We start from the raw sequence: 12,289 nt of genomic DNA on the forward strand, positions 1-12,289 counted from the left end.
TGTTACACATAATTTAAAAAAACGCTTTAAAAAAAATGGTCAAAGACTTGAACTGGCACTTCACAAGAGAATATCGACATGACGGATAAGCATATAAAAAGATGTCCAACATCGTTAGTCACGAGGGAAATGGTATAACATGAAGAAAACGTATAACAATACTATGCATTGACCAGGACACACAGCAATTAGATGCAGAGTCAGTAGGAGTATAAATTAGTACAAGTGTTTTGGAAAACTGTTTGACTACATCTATTATAACTAAATATCTAGTATGACCTAGTGTGTGTGTGTGTGTGTGTGTGTGTGTGTGTGTGTGTATATGGCCAATGTAAACAAGAAACAAGTACTTATGTCCACAAAAGACACTTAAAAGAATGTTCATAGTAGCTTTATTCATAATAGCCCAAATTGGAAACAACCCAAATGACCAATAGTAGAATGAATATATATTCTCAAAACTAAGTTCTATATAGCAACAAGAATGGATTTACAGCTATACACAACAATATGGATGAATCTCACAAGATAATTTTGAGCCACAGAAACTATACGCTAAAGAAGACACATCAATACTATATAATTCCACTTATACAAGGTTCTAAGAACAGGTAAAATAAATTTATGATGATAGAAATCAGAAAAGAGGTTACCTTTGTGGGGAGGCATGGAACTAAGGAGGGCCTAAGAGAGAAACCTTTGTGAGGTAAGACGTTCTATGTATTATTAATGTGTGGAAGTTACATGGGTATGTAGGTATGTGAACGTATATAAATGCATTCAGTTGTACACTCAATACAAAACGAAATGGAAAAAATGCTATGAATGTGAGGCATTGGGGAAAATGGGATGTCTCATATACTGCTGATGGGAGAGTAAACTACAACAACTTCTATGACAGCTATTTGGCAGTCACCTATCAATATTATAAAAACACATGTCTTTTGACTCAGCAAAACCACTTCTAGGAATCCATGCTCAGAAATATCTGCACATGTGTGAAATATATGTACAGGGCAATAATGGCAACTTTTTATTAGTAAAAGATTGGTGAAAACTTAAATGTCTTGTCAATAGAGAATTTTTTTTTTTAAGAAAAAAAAAAGACCCTTTGGGATATTCTTATGCTTCTTACACACCCTCAGAGAACGAGGAGTCTTGTTTATATGTCAATATAGGACAATCTCCAAGTATATTATTTGGCTAAAAAAAGCAAGATGTACAATAGTATCAAAAAAGGAAGGGCTTCCCTGGTGGCGCAGTGGTTGAGAGTCCACCTGCCAATGCAGGGGACGTGGGTTCATGCCCTGGTCCGGGAGGATCCCACGTGCCGCGGAGCGGCTGGGCCCGTGAGCCATGGCTGCTGAGCCTGCGTGTCTGGAGCCTGTGCTCCGCAACGGGAGAGGCCACAGCAGTGAGAGGCCCGCGTACCGCAAAAAAAAAAAAAAAAAGGAAAAAAAAGACTATTATCTATGTGCTATATAAAGATGAAGTATCTCTAGAAAGATAAAATGGGTTGCCTCTGGGAAGGAGAACTGTTTAGCTAGGATACAAAGACAGAAGAGACTTGTTACTGTACATCGTTTTGAAAACCACATAAATGTAGGGTACTACGTATTTTTAAATATAATTTTAAAATTTTTAAATAAAAAAGTTACAAAAGCAAATATTTCAGAATTGAAAGTATAGAGGTTTTAGGATTTGGGTGTATGCTTTTTTATTATTTATAAGTACATACATTCATTTAAAATAAGCATTGAGGGTGCAAGCAATTTTAAGGAACTTACCCATACTGTGTCGTTGTCAACACTGCTCCTCTCTTTTCCTTTTCAATTTTTAACTTTTTCTTCCTTTCGATATTAGCCAGAGTTGGGTAATTTCTAGAGAACAATAAAAGTCCATTATAAAAGGGCTTTTAGAGTAAATTTTAATTATGCAATCAAGCAATTGTTGCATTTAACAACTTTTGTTTAATGACTAATGCAGTAAATTGATATAAACTTTTAATTCCTTCTGGAATTTTTTTAAGGGTGAAAAAGTAGACTGTAACAATGCTACTCAAAGTGTATACCAGCTGCCAGTCCAAACTCTGCTACCAGTCTGTTACCAAGTAAGAAGCTTACAATAGAATTTAAATCAAATATATCATATAATGTGCTGAAACTCATATACAGAGTTCACTTATTTGGCACATACCCATAAATACTATAAACAAAAATGTATTTTCTTATGCATCTACTTATGCAAATACATACTAGGAGGTATATCCAAAGTTACCAAGATGAGGAAGAGACAGTTCTTAAAAAAAAAAGCTACAGTCTACCAGGAAGGTTAAGAAAAGCATGGTTATTTCTAAAGACTAGTTATAACAAAAGACAAAATATTAAGCATCCTAAGGAGTATAAGGGAGGTTGGGAAGGAAAGATCCTATCTAGATGGAGAAATCCACAAAGGAACATGAAAGACACTGGTCTTAAATGGTGTTAAGAGACAAAAATCTGATGGAAAAGCGTCAGCATGTGCCTTTGTTTTTTTTTGGCCGCGCCACATGGCCTGTGGGATCAACCAGGGATCGAACCCATGCCCCATGCAGTGGAAGCACAGTCTTAACCACTGGACTGCCAGGGACCTTTTTTTTCTCTTTTTTGGTCAGAGTGTTCTAAGCAAACAATGCAGACAAACCAAGGCCTCAGAAAGTGTGAGAGAATGGCAAGTGGTTCATTCTTAAAGAAACAGTTACAGGCAATCAGACCAGAAAGGGAGGCTGGGGCCAAAATGTGCCTCGAATGCCAGACGAGAAAGCTATTTTTAATTCAGTGGTGTTGGGGGGGCCACTGAAAGTTATGAACAGGGAAAGATATGAACAAGGCAGTGAAAAAAATTAAATCTGACAGCAGCGTGCAAGATGAATTGCTCTGACAAAGCTTTCTTTGTTCCTTAGCACAGTTGTGTGGTGATGGAGGCACCAAACTTTGGTGGTGAGAGGAACAGATACTAGGAGCATAAAAAGCACGAAAGGAGGGGAACACAGACAGCCCTCTACCACTCAGCCTGGCTGCTCATTAGAGTAAATTTTGAGAAACATCAACACATCATGTTCTGCCATCATTTCGAGGACACTGTCTCTACCCCCTTCTTTTTTTAACATCTGCATCACTGACTGGGATAGCACAGACAATAGAAGCCCATGGGCTGGGCACACTGGAAGATAAGAATAGAAATGACATTGAGTAAGTGGTGAAGTAATCAGAAATGGAAAGGCAATGAATTTCAGTGAGGACAGTGCAAAGCAATCTATCCAGCCAAGAAAAATAAACTCCACAAGTAAAAGATGATTAATGTACAAGTTATAAATAAACATAAGAGGAAAAGATCAAGGTCACAGGAGATAAAAATCTGACAGGCAGTCAGCACCACATGAGTACAGTTTTGGAAAGCAAACATAATCTAAGGCGATATGAGATGGACTCTGGCACAGGTACAAGTGTGAAATCATCCTCTCATGACACTCAAAGGTGATCAGAAACTCGCAGGGCACTGCATCCAGCTTTGTACTTCTAAACTGAAAAGGAATGTTAAGGAAAAATAAAACTTGGAGGGGATTCAAAAGAGACTCAAAGATGATCAACAGGATGAAAAAATAAAACCTCTGAAGAAAGATGAAAGGAACTAGAACTATTTGCAGCCTTTAAAAGAGGGAGAGAATGACAAAAAATGATCTTACAGAGAAGATGGCAGCCAGCTGTTCTCAACCTGAAGACAAACTACACCGAAGCAGAAATGATGAGGAAAAGGTGATGACTTTCACAGGCACCACAGTGTCTAGACGTGTAGCTCACAGCTAATCAACACTCTTCACACCTCTGAAATTCACTTATTCTTAAAAATGTTAAAGAAACACAAAATGTGTTTCTTTAACGTTTTTCTTCCGAGTGTTACAGAGCAACCCTTAACATGTTGGGTCATATGCTAAACATAAAGACTTGGTCCTACAGTGTTTCATGTATAAGCAAGGAGCTATGTAAATGCTTCTCAGTGGTAAGGAATACAAACAGTTTGTTACAGGAAGTGGATTTTAGGTGAGATATAATAAAGAATTCCTTGAATGAGACATCAAGAATGTTGTGGAAACTCCTTTGGTGGAAGTCTTTTAAAACAGCTCACTTCTTCTTTCTGGCTGACTAAAGTGTCACTTTCCTAAAGGTAGGGGATTTTTATATCCCTTCCAAAGTTATAAGATTCTATTTTTCAGTGCTTAAATGAATAAAATTTTCTTGCAAAAGTTATACCATTCTTATTTACATAGAACCTAGAGACTAAAAACTAGGGAAAACAAGGGTACCAGAGAGCAAATTATCCCCCCAAATGGGAAACCAGAAACACAAGACCTAGTTATACATACAACAGTAATCAGAAGTCCCTTCCAGCAACATACTAGGGAGATACAGGAATAAGGGAAAGTCTGGGTCTTTGATAAAGGACACAGCTCAGGTTTCTAAATTACACAAATCCAAAGAAAACTGTTGAGAAAAATCACAAATTGTGTTACACTGTACAATTACATACCAATAAAATTTAGTCCAATATCTCCTGGTAGAGAATGGATGTTATAAAGCTATAAAGACTGTGACAAGTGGTATTTTCACAGTTGGTTTCTCTATTTTTATCTGCTAAAATCACTTTTCTCCCTACTTCCATCTTTTCCCAACACCCCAAAAGGACGTGGCCCTGAAACCGTATGCTCTCTATCTTGCTCTCTTCTCCCTCTTTCATTTCTTACCCCCTCTTTGTCTTCCCCTTGCCTAAGCCTTTAAGCCTCCAGTGACAATCCTTAAGCCCCAGAGTCAATAAATTAGCAACATGGAACCAACCATTATCTTAGCACATCTCATTCTGGTTACCCTTCTCTTTCCTTATACTCAAATCACCACCCACTCCTTGGCTTTTCCCTTAAGCCTCTTCTGTAGAAAAACACAATCCCTCTTTATTCTCCCTGAATCACGGCTACTTCAACATTACTGCATTTTTATTTCAAAGTCTTTCCAAACTTCAAAAAGATGTAGCATTCTTTAGGAGCACAGCCCCTCTGCTGGAATTCTGAAAGAACTGGGGACACAGCTGTAAAGCGTTTCCTCAGAGCCACAGTAACTGCAGTATTAAAATAAATAACACAACTACTCCACCTAGTGGACTCCAAATCTGCCGTGAAGTATGTTTCAACATCTCTAAAATAAGAGGTTTGGGAAACGAACCTCTACCACTCATTTTTCCTAATGCCAAATCATACAGCATTTGTACCCGACAGGAATTAAGAAAAAATAACTACCGGTTTTTTTTGGCTAGGATTTCTTTTTTTGCAGGTTATTAGTGGAAAGCCTTAAAGTTTTTAATTAAACACAACTATGGATGTTTCTCAGAACTATGCATTAAAAAAGAATAAACTTCACCTTCAAATAAATTGGAGGGGGAGGGAAGGGGTGGCATGACCCCTCTCACAAGAAGTCCTGCAAAACGAACTGATTGCCCTGCCTTCCAAAGACGCCAGCTATCCCTTGACCAGACACTGTTATCCCCACACAGCAAAATTTAATGCTTCAGTTGCCTGTGCTCTCACGGCCACCTACGGATATTCTTCCCACATCTCCCATTAGAGTGAGGGTCTTAAAGGCAAGAGTCTACTCCTATCTCTTTTCAGTAACCTTGGCCATATATAAAACAATCTTTGCCTTTTCAAATACTGAATGTAAAGTTTACCTCTAATTTCAAGCTAAACTCTTGTCAGGAAGTTATTTAAAGCTATAATGTACATCAACATAAATTCAAAGGTGGCTGAGAGTTCTCGATTACATTACAAAACCAAACTAGTCTTCTACCAGGGACTTTATAGAAACACGTGCTACCTAAGCTAGTTTGCATCTTCAAATGTTAGTATTCCTTAAGTTTCTCTAGCCAGCGGAATTTTTTCCTTTAAAGCACTTGTTGCACAAAACCACAAGGTGGCAGAGTTCACGTTCAAATGGGGAAAGCTACTGTAGAAAGTAATGCATTCACATACAGATCAATTTGGTTTGTCTTGGTGATGATCTGTCCTACGTGGTGAGAATTTATTGTTCAAAACCACAGCAGTTTAAGTACCATTAGTTATATTATTGAATTCCAACTACAGTTATTAATCTGATCAACACTGCCCAATTTCTTTAACAATGACAAAAGTATAGTTTAAAACATAAATTAAAAATATGAATCTCAGCAAGATTTCTCCAACCACTTACTTGTATATACCAAAATAGAATAACACCCATAATAAAAATATTTTCAAGCCCCATTTACATATATCAACATTTATAAACATCCCTTCTACCTATGGCACCGTGGGATATAAACATTCACACAAACCATGGTTCTTACATTTCTAAAGCTTGTAATTTATTTTTTTAAAAAAGACACATAAGCAAAAAAGTTCATCAATAGTACCATAATGAGGGGCACATACACTAAGGAGGCAGAGGGGATACCACATTCAAAGAGGAACAAGATACCCCTCTAGGCAGATAAGGAAAAATACTCCCAAAATTTTCGTCTGGCAGGATTTCAGCTGGACTAAAAGCAGTGAGCAGAACTTCAAGGATAGAGAAGGGAGGATTTTCTGGAAGCAGCATGATGAAAACAGAGGTTAAAAGTTCAAAAAACTTGTTTGTGATATGAAAAAGAAAAAAACCAAGTCTGGCTGGGACAAAGAACTCCTATAAGTAACGTGGGATTAATCAGGAAAGGTATGTTAAGCCCACATTACAGTACCCTGACTGTCAGTTCTAAGGTGTTGTTTTCACTGGCATTTTACCTGGCTAAAATAAAATCAGTTTAACAAATTTATTTTTAAATTTTATTCTACATAGTCATCTATGTAACTAAGAAATACATGCATACTAGCATCTCAATTTGCATGAAAAAAGAACAAACACAAAGAGAATAGCCTAACCTCGTTGGTCAAAGTCAATTCCTTCAGTGTGATCAACACTGCTGAGCGCTCCTCTGCAGAGGGTACTTCAGCTGTGTGGTTTTCTTGACTTAGCAACTGAGCCAGGGCTGAGATTTTGCCAGGTGGGTGTAATGAAGGGCAACGGAATGAGGGAGCTGAGCTTCTGAGAGTGGTGGAAGTGGCTTAAACTTGGCAGAGAAGCAAAGACAGAAGGGGGATGAGAGAAAAAGAAGGTAAAGGGGGTAAGAGGTGGGAGGCTTCAACTAGTCCGGGACCAGGTACAGGTGACAGTGAGACAGTTGGATGAAATGCAAGTCATGACCAAAGAGGAGTAAGCCCAACTTCAAGATTTCTGGGGCAGAAAGTCCAGAAGATCCACAGGGTGGCCGTGAAAGTAAGTGGCAGAAACTGCATGGAGGTAAAGGGCACTGGAAATTGGAAGGTAAAAAGGTGCCAGATGAAACTCTTTACTGTAAGCTGTGAGTCTCAAAAAGTCAGCGGAATTCAAAGGATACACACTTCTGTTGGACCATCTATATAGATGCCAAGGGCAGGGTGGTAAAGGCAACTGCAATCCGCCTTGTTAAGAATCACGGGGGAGGGACTTCCCTGGTGGTCCAGGGGTTAAGAGTCCGCCTTCCAATGCAGGGGATGTGGGTTCGATTCCTGGTTGGGGAACTAAGATTCCGCATGCCGCGGGGCAACTAAGCCTGCACACCGCAACTACTGAGCCTGAGCACTTTAGAGCCCACACGCCACAACTAGAGAGCCCACACGCCGCAACTACTGAGGCTGTGCGCTCTAAAGCCCGTGCACCACAACTAGAGAGAAGCCCGCATGCAGCAACAAAGAGCCTGCACTCCACAACAAAAGATCCCATGTGCCGCAACGAAGATCCCACTGCCGCAACTAAGACCCAACGCAGCCAAATAAATATTTTTTTTAAAAAAAAAAGCACCATGGGGGAGGCTGTCAGAGCTGCAGAGGGCTGTGGAGACAGATGGCAGGAAACTCCAAGAAGGGCCAAGGAGCAATCATCTGGAATTCACGTCAAGGGGGCCCTACAAGTCACAAAACCAGTCACTTTTTGTTCTTGTTTTATTTGACCTTTCCACAGCAATGTGCACTGATAATCACATCTTCCTTCTTGAAATCCTCCCTTCTACTGGCTTCCACGACAGGTCATATTCTGAGTTTTCTTCTACTTCTCGGGCTCTTGCTCAGCAGGCTTGTTGGTTTTAACTCCCTTTTAGGCTATCTTCCCTTTCCACTCTACCCTCTCTCTGTGGGGTATATCTTCTGCATTCATGGTTTCATGATTTTAAAATATCTATCTCCAGCCAGTCTGGTCTGAGTCCCAATGCTTACACAACATCTTCTAATAGACATCTCAGAATCTCCTCATACTCAACGATGTCCTAAATCAACACCTCCAAATGTGATTCTCTTCCGGGATTCCCTGTCTGAGGAACAGGCACCACCTTTCACAAAGGTGCTTTCACAGAGGAACTTGGACATCTCCTCAAAACCTCTTTCCTCCTCAACCTCACAACTGTCCAACTACCAAACAGTGCCCATTTTTATGTTCTATATCCACCTAGTTCTGTCCCCACAACTGCCATCTTTCAAAAGCTTCTATCATCTCTTACCTATATTCAAGTTCCTATACTCATGCCAATCTGTCTGTGCACTAGCCCCTACCTCCCCTTATTTCTTCCTAATTAGGTCTAAGTTCAGCTCAACTGCCCTTTGTCAAGGAACACCCCACTCCTCCAGACTAGATGAGGTCCTTCCTCTTATATGCTGAGAAGGAGGGTAGAGTGGAGGACTGTGGGAGAGTAAAACAGCTAGAGACATAGTAGAACAGAATCACTGAAGCTGGCTACCATTAATTTAATAGTGGGTCCAATTTTCCCAGTTTATATAATGCCTTAATTTAAACACTCGTTAGATATAAAAGAACCAAAGTTGGTTAATCAGGAACTCATTTCAGAACTTCCCTATTGCCTTAAGTGAACTCAAAACTTGAGAGATTAAACACCTTACTTAGTTAACTTCTCAGTTGCTTTATAATCATTGCTGACTAATAGCCATCATCATTCTCCTCAAAAGAATTAAACATATACAACAGGGGCTGGCACCACTGAGCTGCAACAACTTCCAACTGACCAAAGTCAGGGCAAAGTACCAGGGAAAAACCTTTGCAGGTAGGCAATTTCCAGTCCATCTAGCAGGATATAATCTTCAATACTGTCATCACCAGCTCTTTAAAAACTAAGTATCAGGAAGGGGAGCTAACTCTTCTTGTTTGATTATTCCTCTGTGCAAAATAGTAAGAAAAAGAAAAAAATTGTATCTGTAAAGAAGCCACCTAGAGGAGGCAAGGAGCTTTATATGAACTTCTTCGAATTCTTCACTAAGCCAAATCACGTCATGGTCCCAACTCCTTTGACTTCTAAGTTTGACCATGCAATTGGCTAAGGCTTCTTATCAATGCCAAGACTGGTTCTTCCCATACTGCACCATTTAATGGTAATTCAGTCCACAAATATTTATTCTCCACATACTAAATCCCAGGTACTATGCAAAGTGCAGCAGAATCAAAGATGTCTAAGACTAGGGCCACCTATAATATAATGCAACAAACGCTATTGTGTTTGTATTAATAAGCTATGTATTCACACAGGAAGTAGTGAATAATGCTTTAGGGGAGGTTGGTCCATGGACTGGCAGCCAATCCACACACTTATGTCAGGGTATAAATCAGCTATGTCCCTAAACAAAATATATTTAGTTCAGCTGACATTTTCTTCTTACCAAGACTTTCTCAATGAAGAAAGTAAGGTATAGATTTATATTCTGGTACAAGTTCCTTATCTTGTTACAGACTAGCATTCTGACAGCATTGAGATAGAGGAAATGAAGAAGAAAATGACAAATCAGGTGACACTTAAGACAGGTCTTAGGACTTCCCTGGTGGTCCAGTGGGTAAGACTCTGCACTCCCAATGCTGGGGACCTGGGTTCAATCCCTGGTCAGGGAACTAGATCCCGCATGCATGCAGCAAGTAAGAAGAAGTCCGCATGCCGTGACTAAGATCCAGCGCAGCCAAAATAAATAAATAACATGTTAAACAAAACAAAACAAAACAGGGGGCTTCCCTCGTGGCGCAGTGGTAGAGTCCGCCTGCCGATGCAGGGGACGCGGGTTCGTGCCCCGTTCCGGGAAGATCCCACATGCCGCGGAGCAGCTGGGCCTGTGAGCCATGGCCGCTGAGCCTGCTCATCCGGAGCCTGTGCTCCGCAACAGGAGAGGCCACAACAGTGAGAGGCCCGCGTACCACAAAACAAACAAAACCCAACAGGTCTTACAAGATAAATAAGATTCTGCCGGGAGATAAAGAGGAAAAGGCATTCTAGTATACCCTACTCCTCCTGGTGGCCTAGATTCTTACCCTAGATTATTACATTTGTTAGCCAAGGATGCTCTTAAAATTCTATTAAATCCATTGAGTCCATGTTGACTGCTGACTGGCTGGACCCAGGTTTACTTTCTTAAGAATTAATTTCCTCTGATTGTCCTTCACCCTCATCTAACTCTTTACACAGTATTAATAATGGATAGCTGCATACACATTTGCTGAATTCTATTTGTTCTCGGTTGTTTCTAAATCTTTACGTTTATGCTGGTTTTCCTCAGAATTACCTTTCAAGCTTTAAAGGGCAGTAGCTAACTCTCTCACGTAACACTGCATCATTTCACACAGCTCTTCATATACACACATACAGGGGCTTTAAGCTGAAAACTTTAAGTTGAACAAAGTACAACTTTAACCTGCTGGTTAAAAGTTTTTAAGTATCCTTCTTGACCTTTGAAGGTAACTCTTCCTATCTGAGGCTCTCCTCATTTTTCAATTCCAGAAAAACAGCTATTGACTTAAAACTGCTGCTGACCATCGTAATAGCTCTGACTTGGTCTTCTGTTTCAGGATGAGGTATCCTGGTCCTAGCCTGAGACAACAGCATCCTCATGGGATTTTTCATTGGTAGATTCTAGCTAGACATCTTTTAAGCTTTCTTCCCTTATAAGTATAAAGCTACAAGTCACATGGTAAGACTCAAATTTCTTAGACTTTAATTACAGGAAAACATTTCTCATCTTTTTATGGGTAAGGACAGGCACGTGTGTATCTTGTCACTGCTGTACTCCCTCTGCCTAGCACACTCCAATCATTCAACAACTTTTTAAAAGTAATCAAAACAATAAACATAACAAAGTATTATACATTTTTTAAAAAAATAGCACTCACCCATCACTGCCTCAGTATTGAATATTTAACAGAGGGGGCATGTAGTGGCTCCCCTCAAAGAGCAAGGTCCCATTATGACATCAGTTATTTATGAAGAGTTCCTGTTAGGTCTACCAAAAGCTACATTCATATAGCCTCATATAATATAGTTTACAGTCCTATTCCCTACTACCAACGTTATAAGGGAATGCAATGAATCAAAACTGCAATAATAAATGCTGTGTGTTTATTATACGTCAAGTAATGATACTCCCTAAGTCACTATATACCAATTCTGAAGAATGACAAAATTAGGACTGGTCATTTTCCATTGAATATTTGCAACATTATAAAAGACCAAATTTCCATGGGTGGGCCTGAACCAAGATGGTGCAGTAGAAGGACGTGCTCTCACTCCCTCTTGCGAGAACACCAGAATCACAACTAGCTGCTGGACAATCACTGACAGGAGGACACTGGAACTCACCAAAAAAATACCCCACATCCAAAGACAAAGGAGAAGCCTCAATGAGACGGCAGGAGGGGTGCAATCACAATAAAATCAATTCTCATAACTGCTGGGTGGGTGACTCACAAACTGTAGAACACTTATACCACAGAAGTCCACCCACTGCAGTGAAGGTTCTGAGCCCCACGTGAGGCTTCCCAACCTCGGGGTCCAGCAACAGGAGGAGGAATTCCTAGAGAATCAGACTTCGAAGGCTAGTGGGATATGATAGCAGGACTTCGACAGGACTGGGGGAAACAGAGACTCTACTCTTGGAGGGAACACACACGGTAGTGTGAGCATCGGGACCCAGGGGAAGGAGCAGTGACCCCATAGGAGACTGAACTAGACCTACCTGCTAGTGTTGGAGAGTCTCCTGCAGAGGCGGGGGGGTGGCTGTGGCTCACCGTGGGGACAAGGACACTGGCAGCAGAAGTTCCGGGAAGTACTCCTTGGCATGAGCCCTCCCAGAGTCTGCCATTAGCCCCACCAAAGAGCCCAGGTAGGCTCCAGT

At 40.4% G+C, this 12,289-nt stretch overlaps 1 protein-coding gene across 2 annotated transcripts in view; it reads right to left on the bottom strand.

Annotated features, from left to right (window-relative positions):
* Positions 1-12,289, bottom strand: part of NUFIP1 (nuclear FMR1 interacting protein 1) — a 43,666-nt gene that overhangs the window by 20,385 nt on the left and 10,992 nt on the right. For both annotated transcript variants that reach the window (XM_029210583.1, XM_029210584.1), the window contains exon 6: positions 1,788-1,880. In XM_029210583.1, the coding sequence (XP_029066416.1) occupies positions 1,788-1,880 (93 nt within the window). The remainder of the gene's footprint in view (positions 1-1,787; positions 1,881-12,289) is intronic.

This window comes from Monodon monoceros, unplaced genomic scaffold, assembly GCF_005190385.1.
Source record: "Monodon monoceros isolate NGI ecotype Baffin Bay Population unplaced genomic scaffold, NGI_Narwhal_1 Super_Scaffold_8, whole genome shotgun sequence".
Lineage (NCBI taxonomy): Eukaryota > Metazoa > Chordata > Mammalia > Artiodactyla > Monodontidae > Monodon > Monodon monoceros.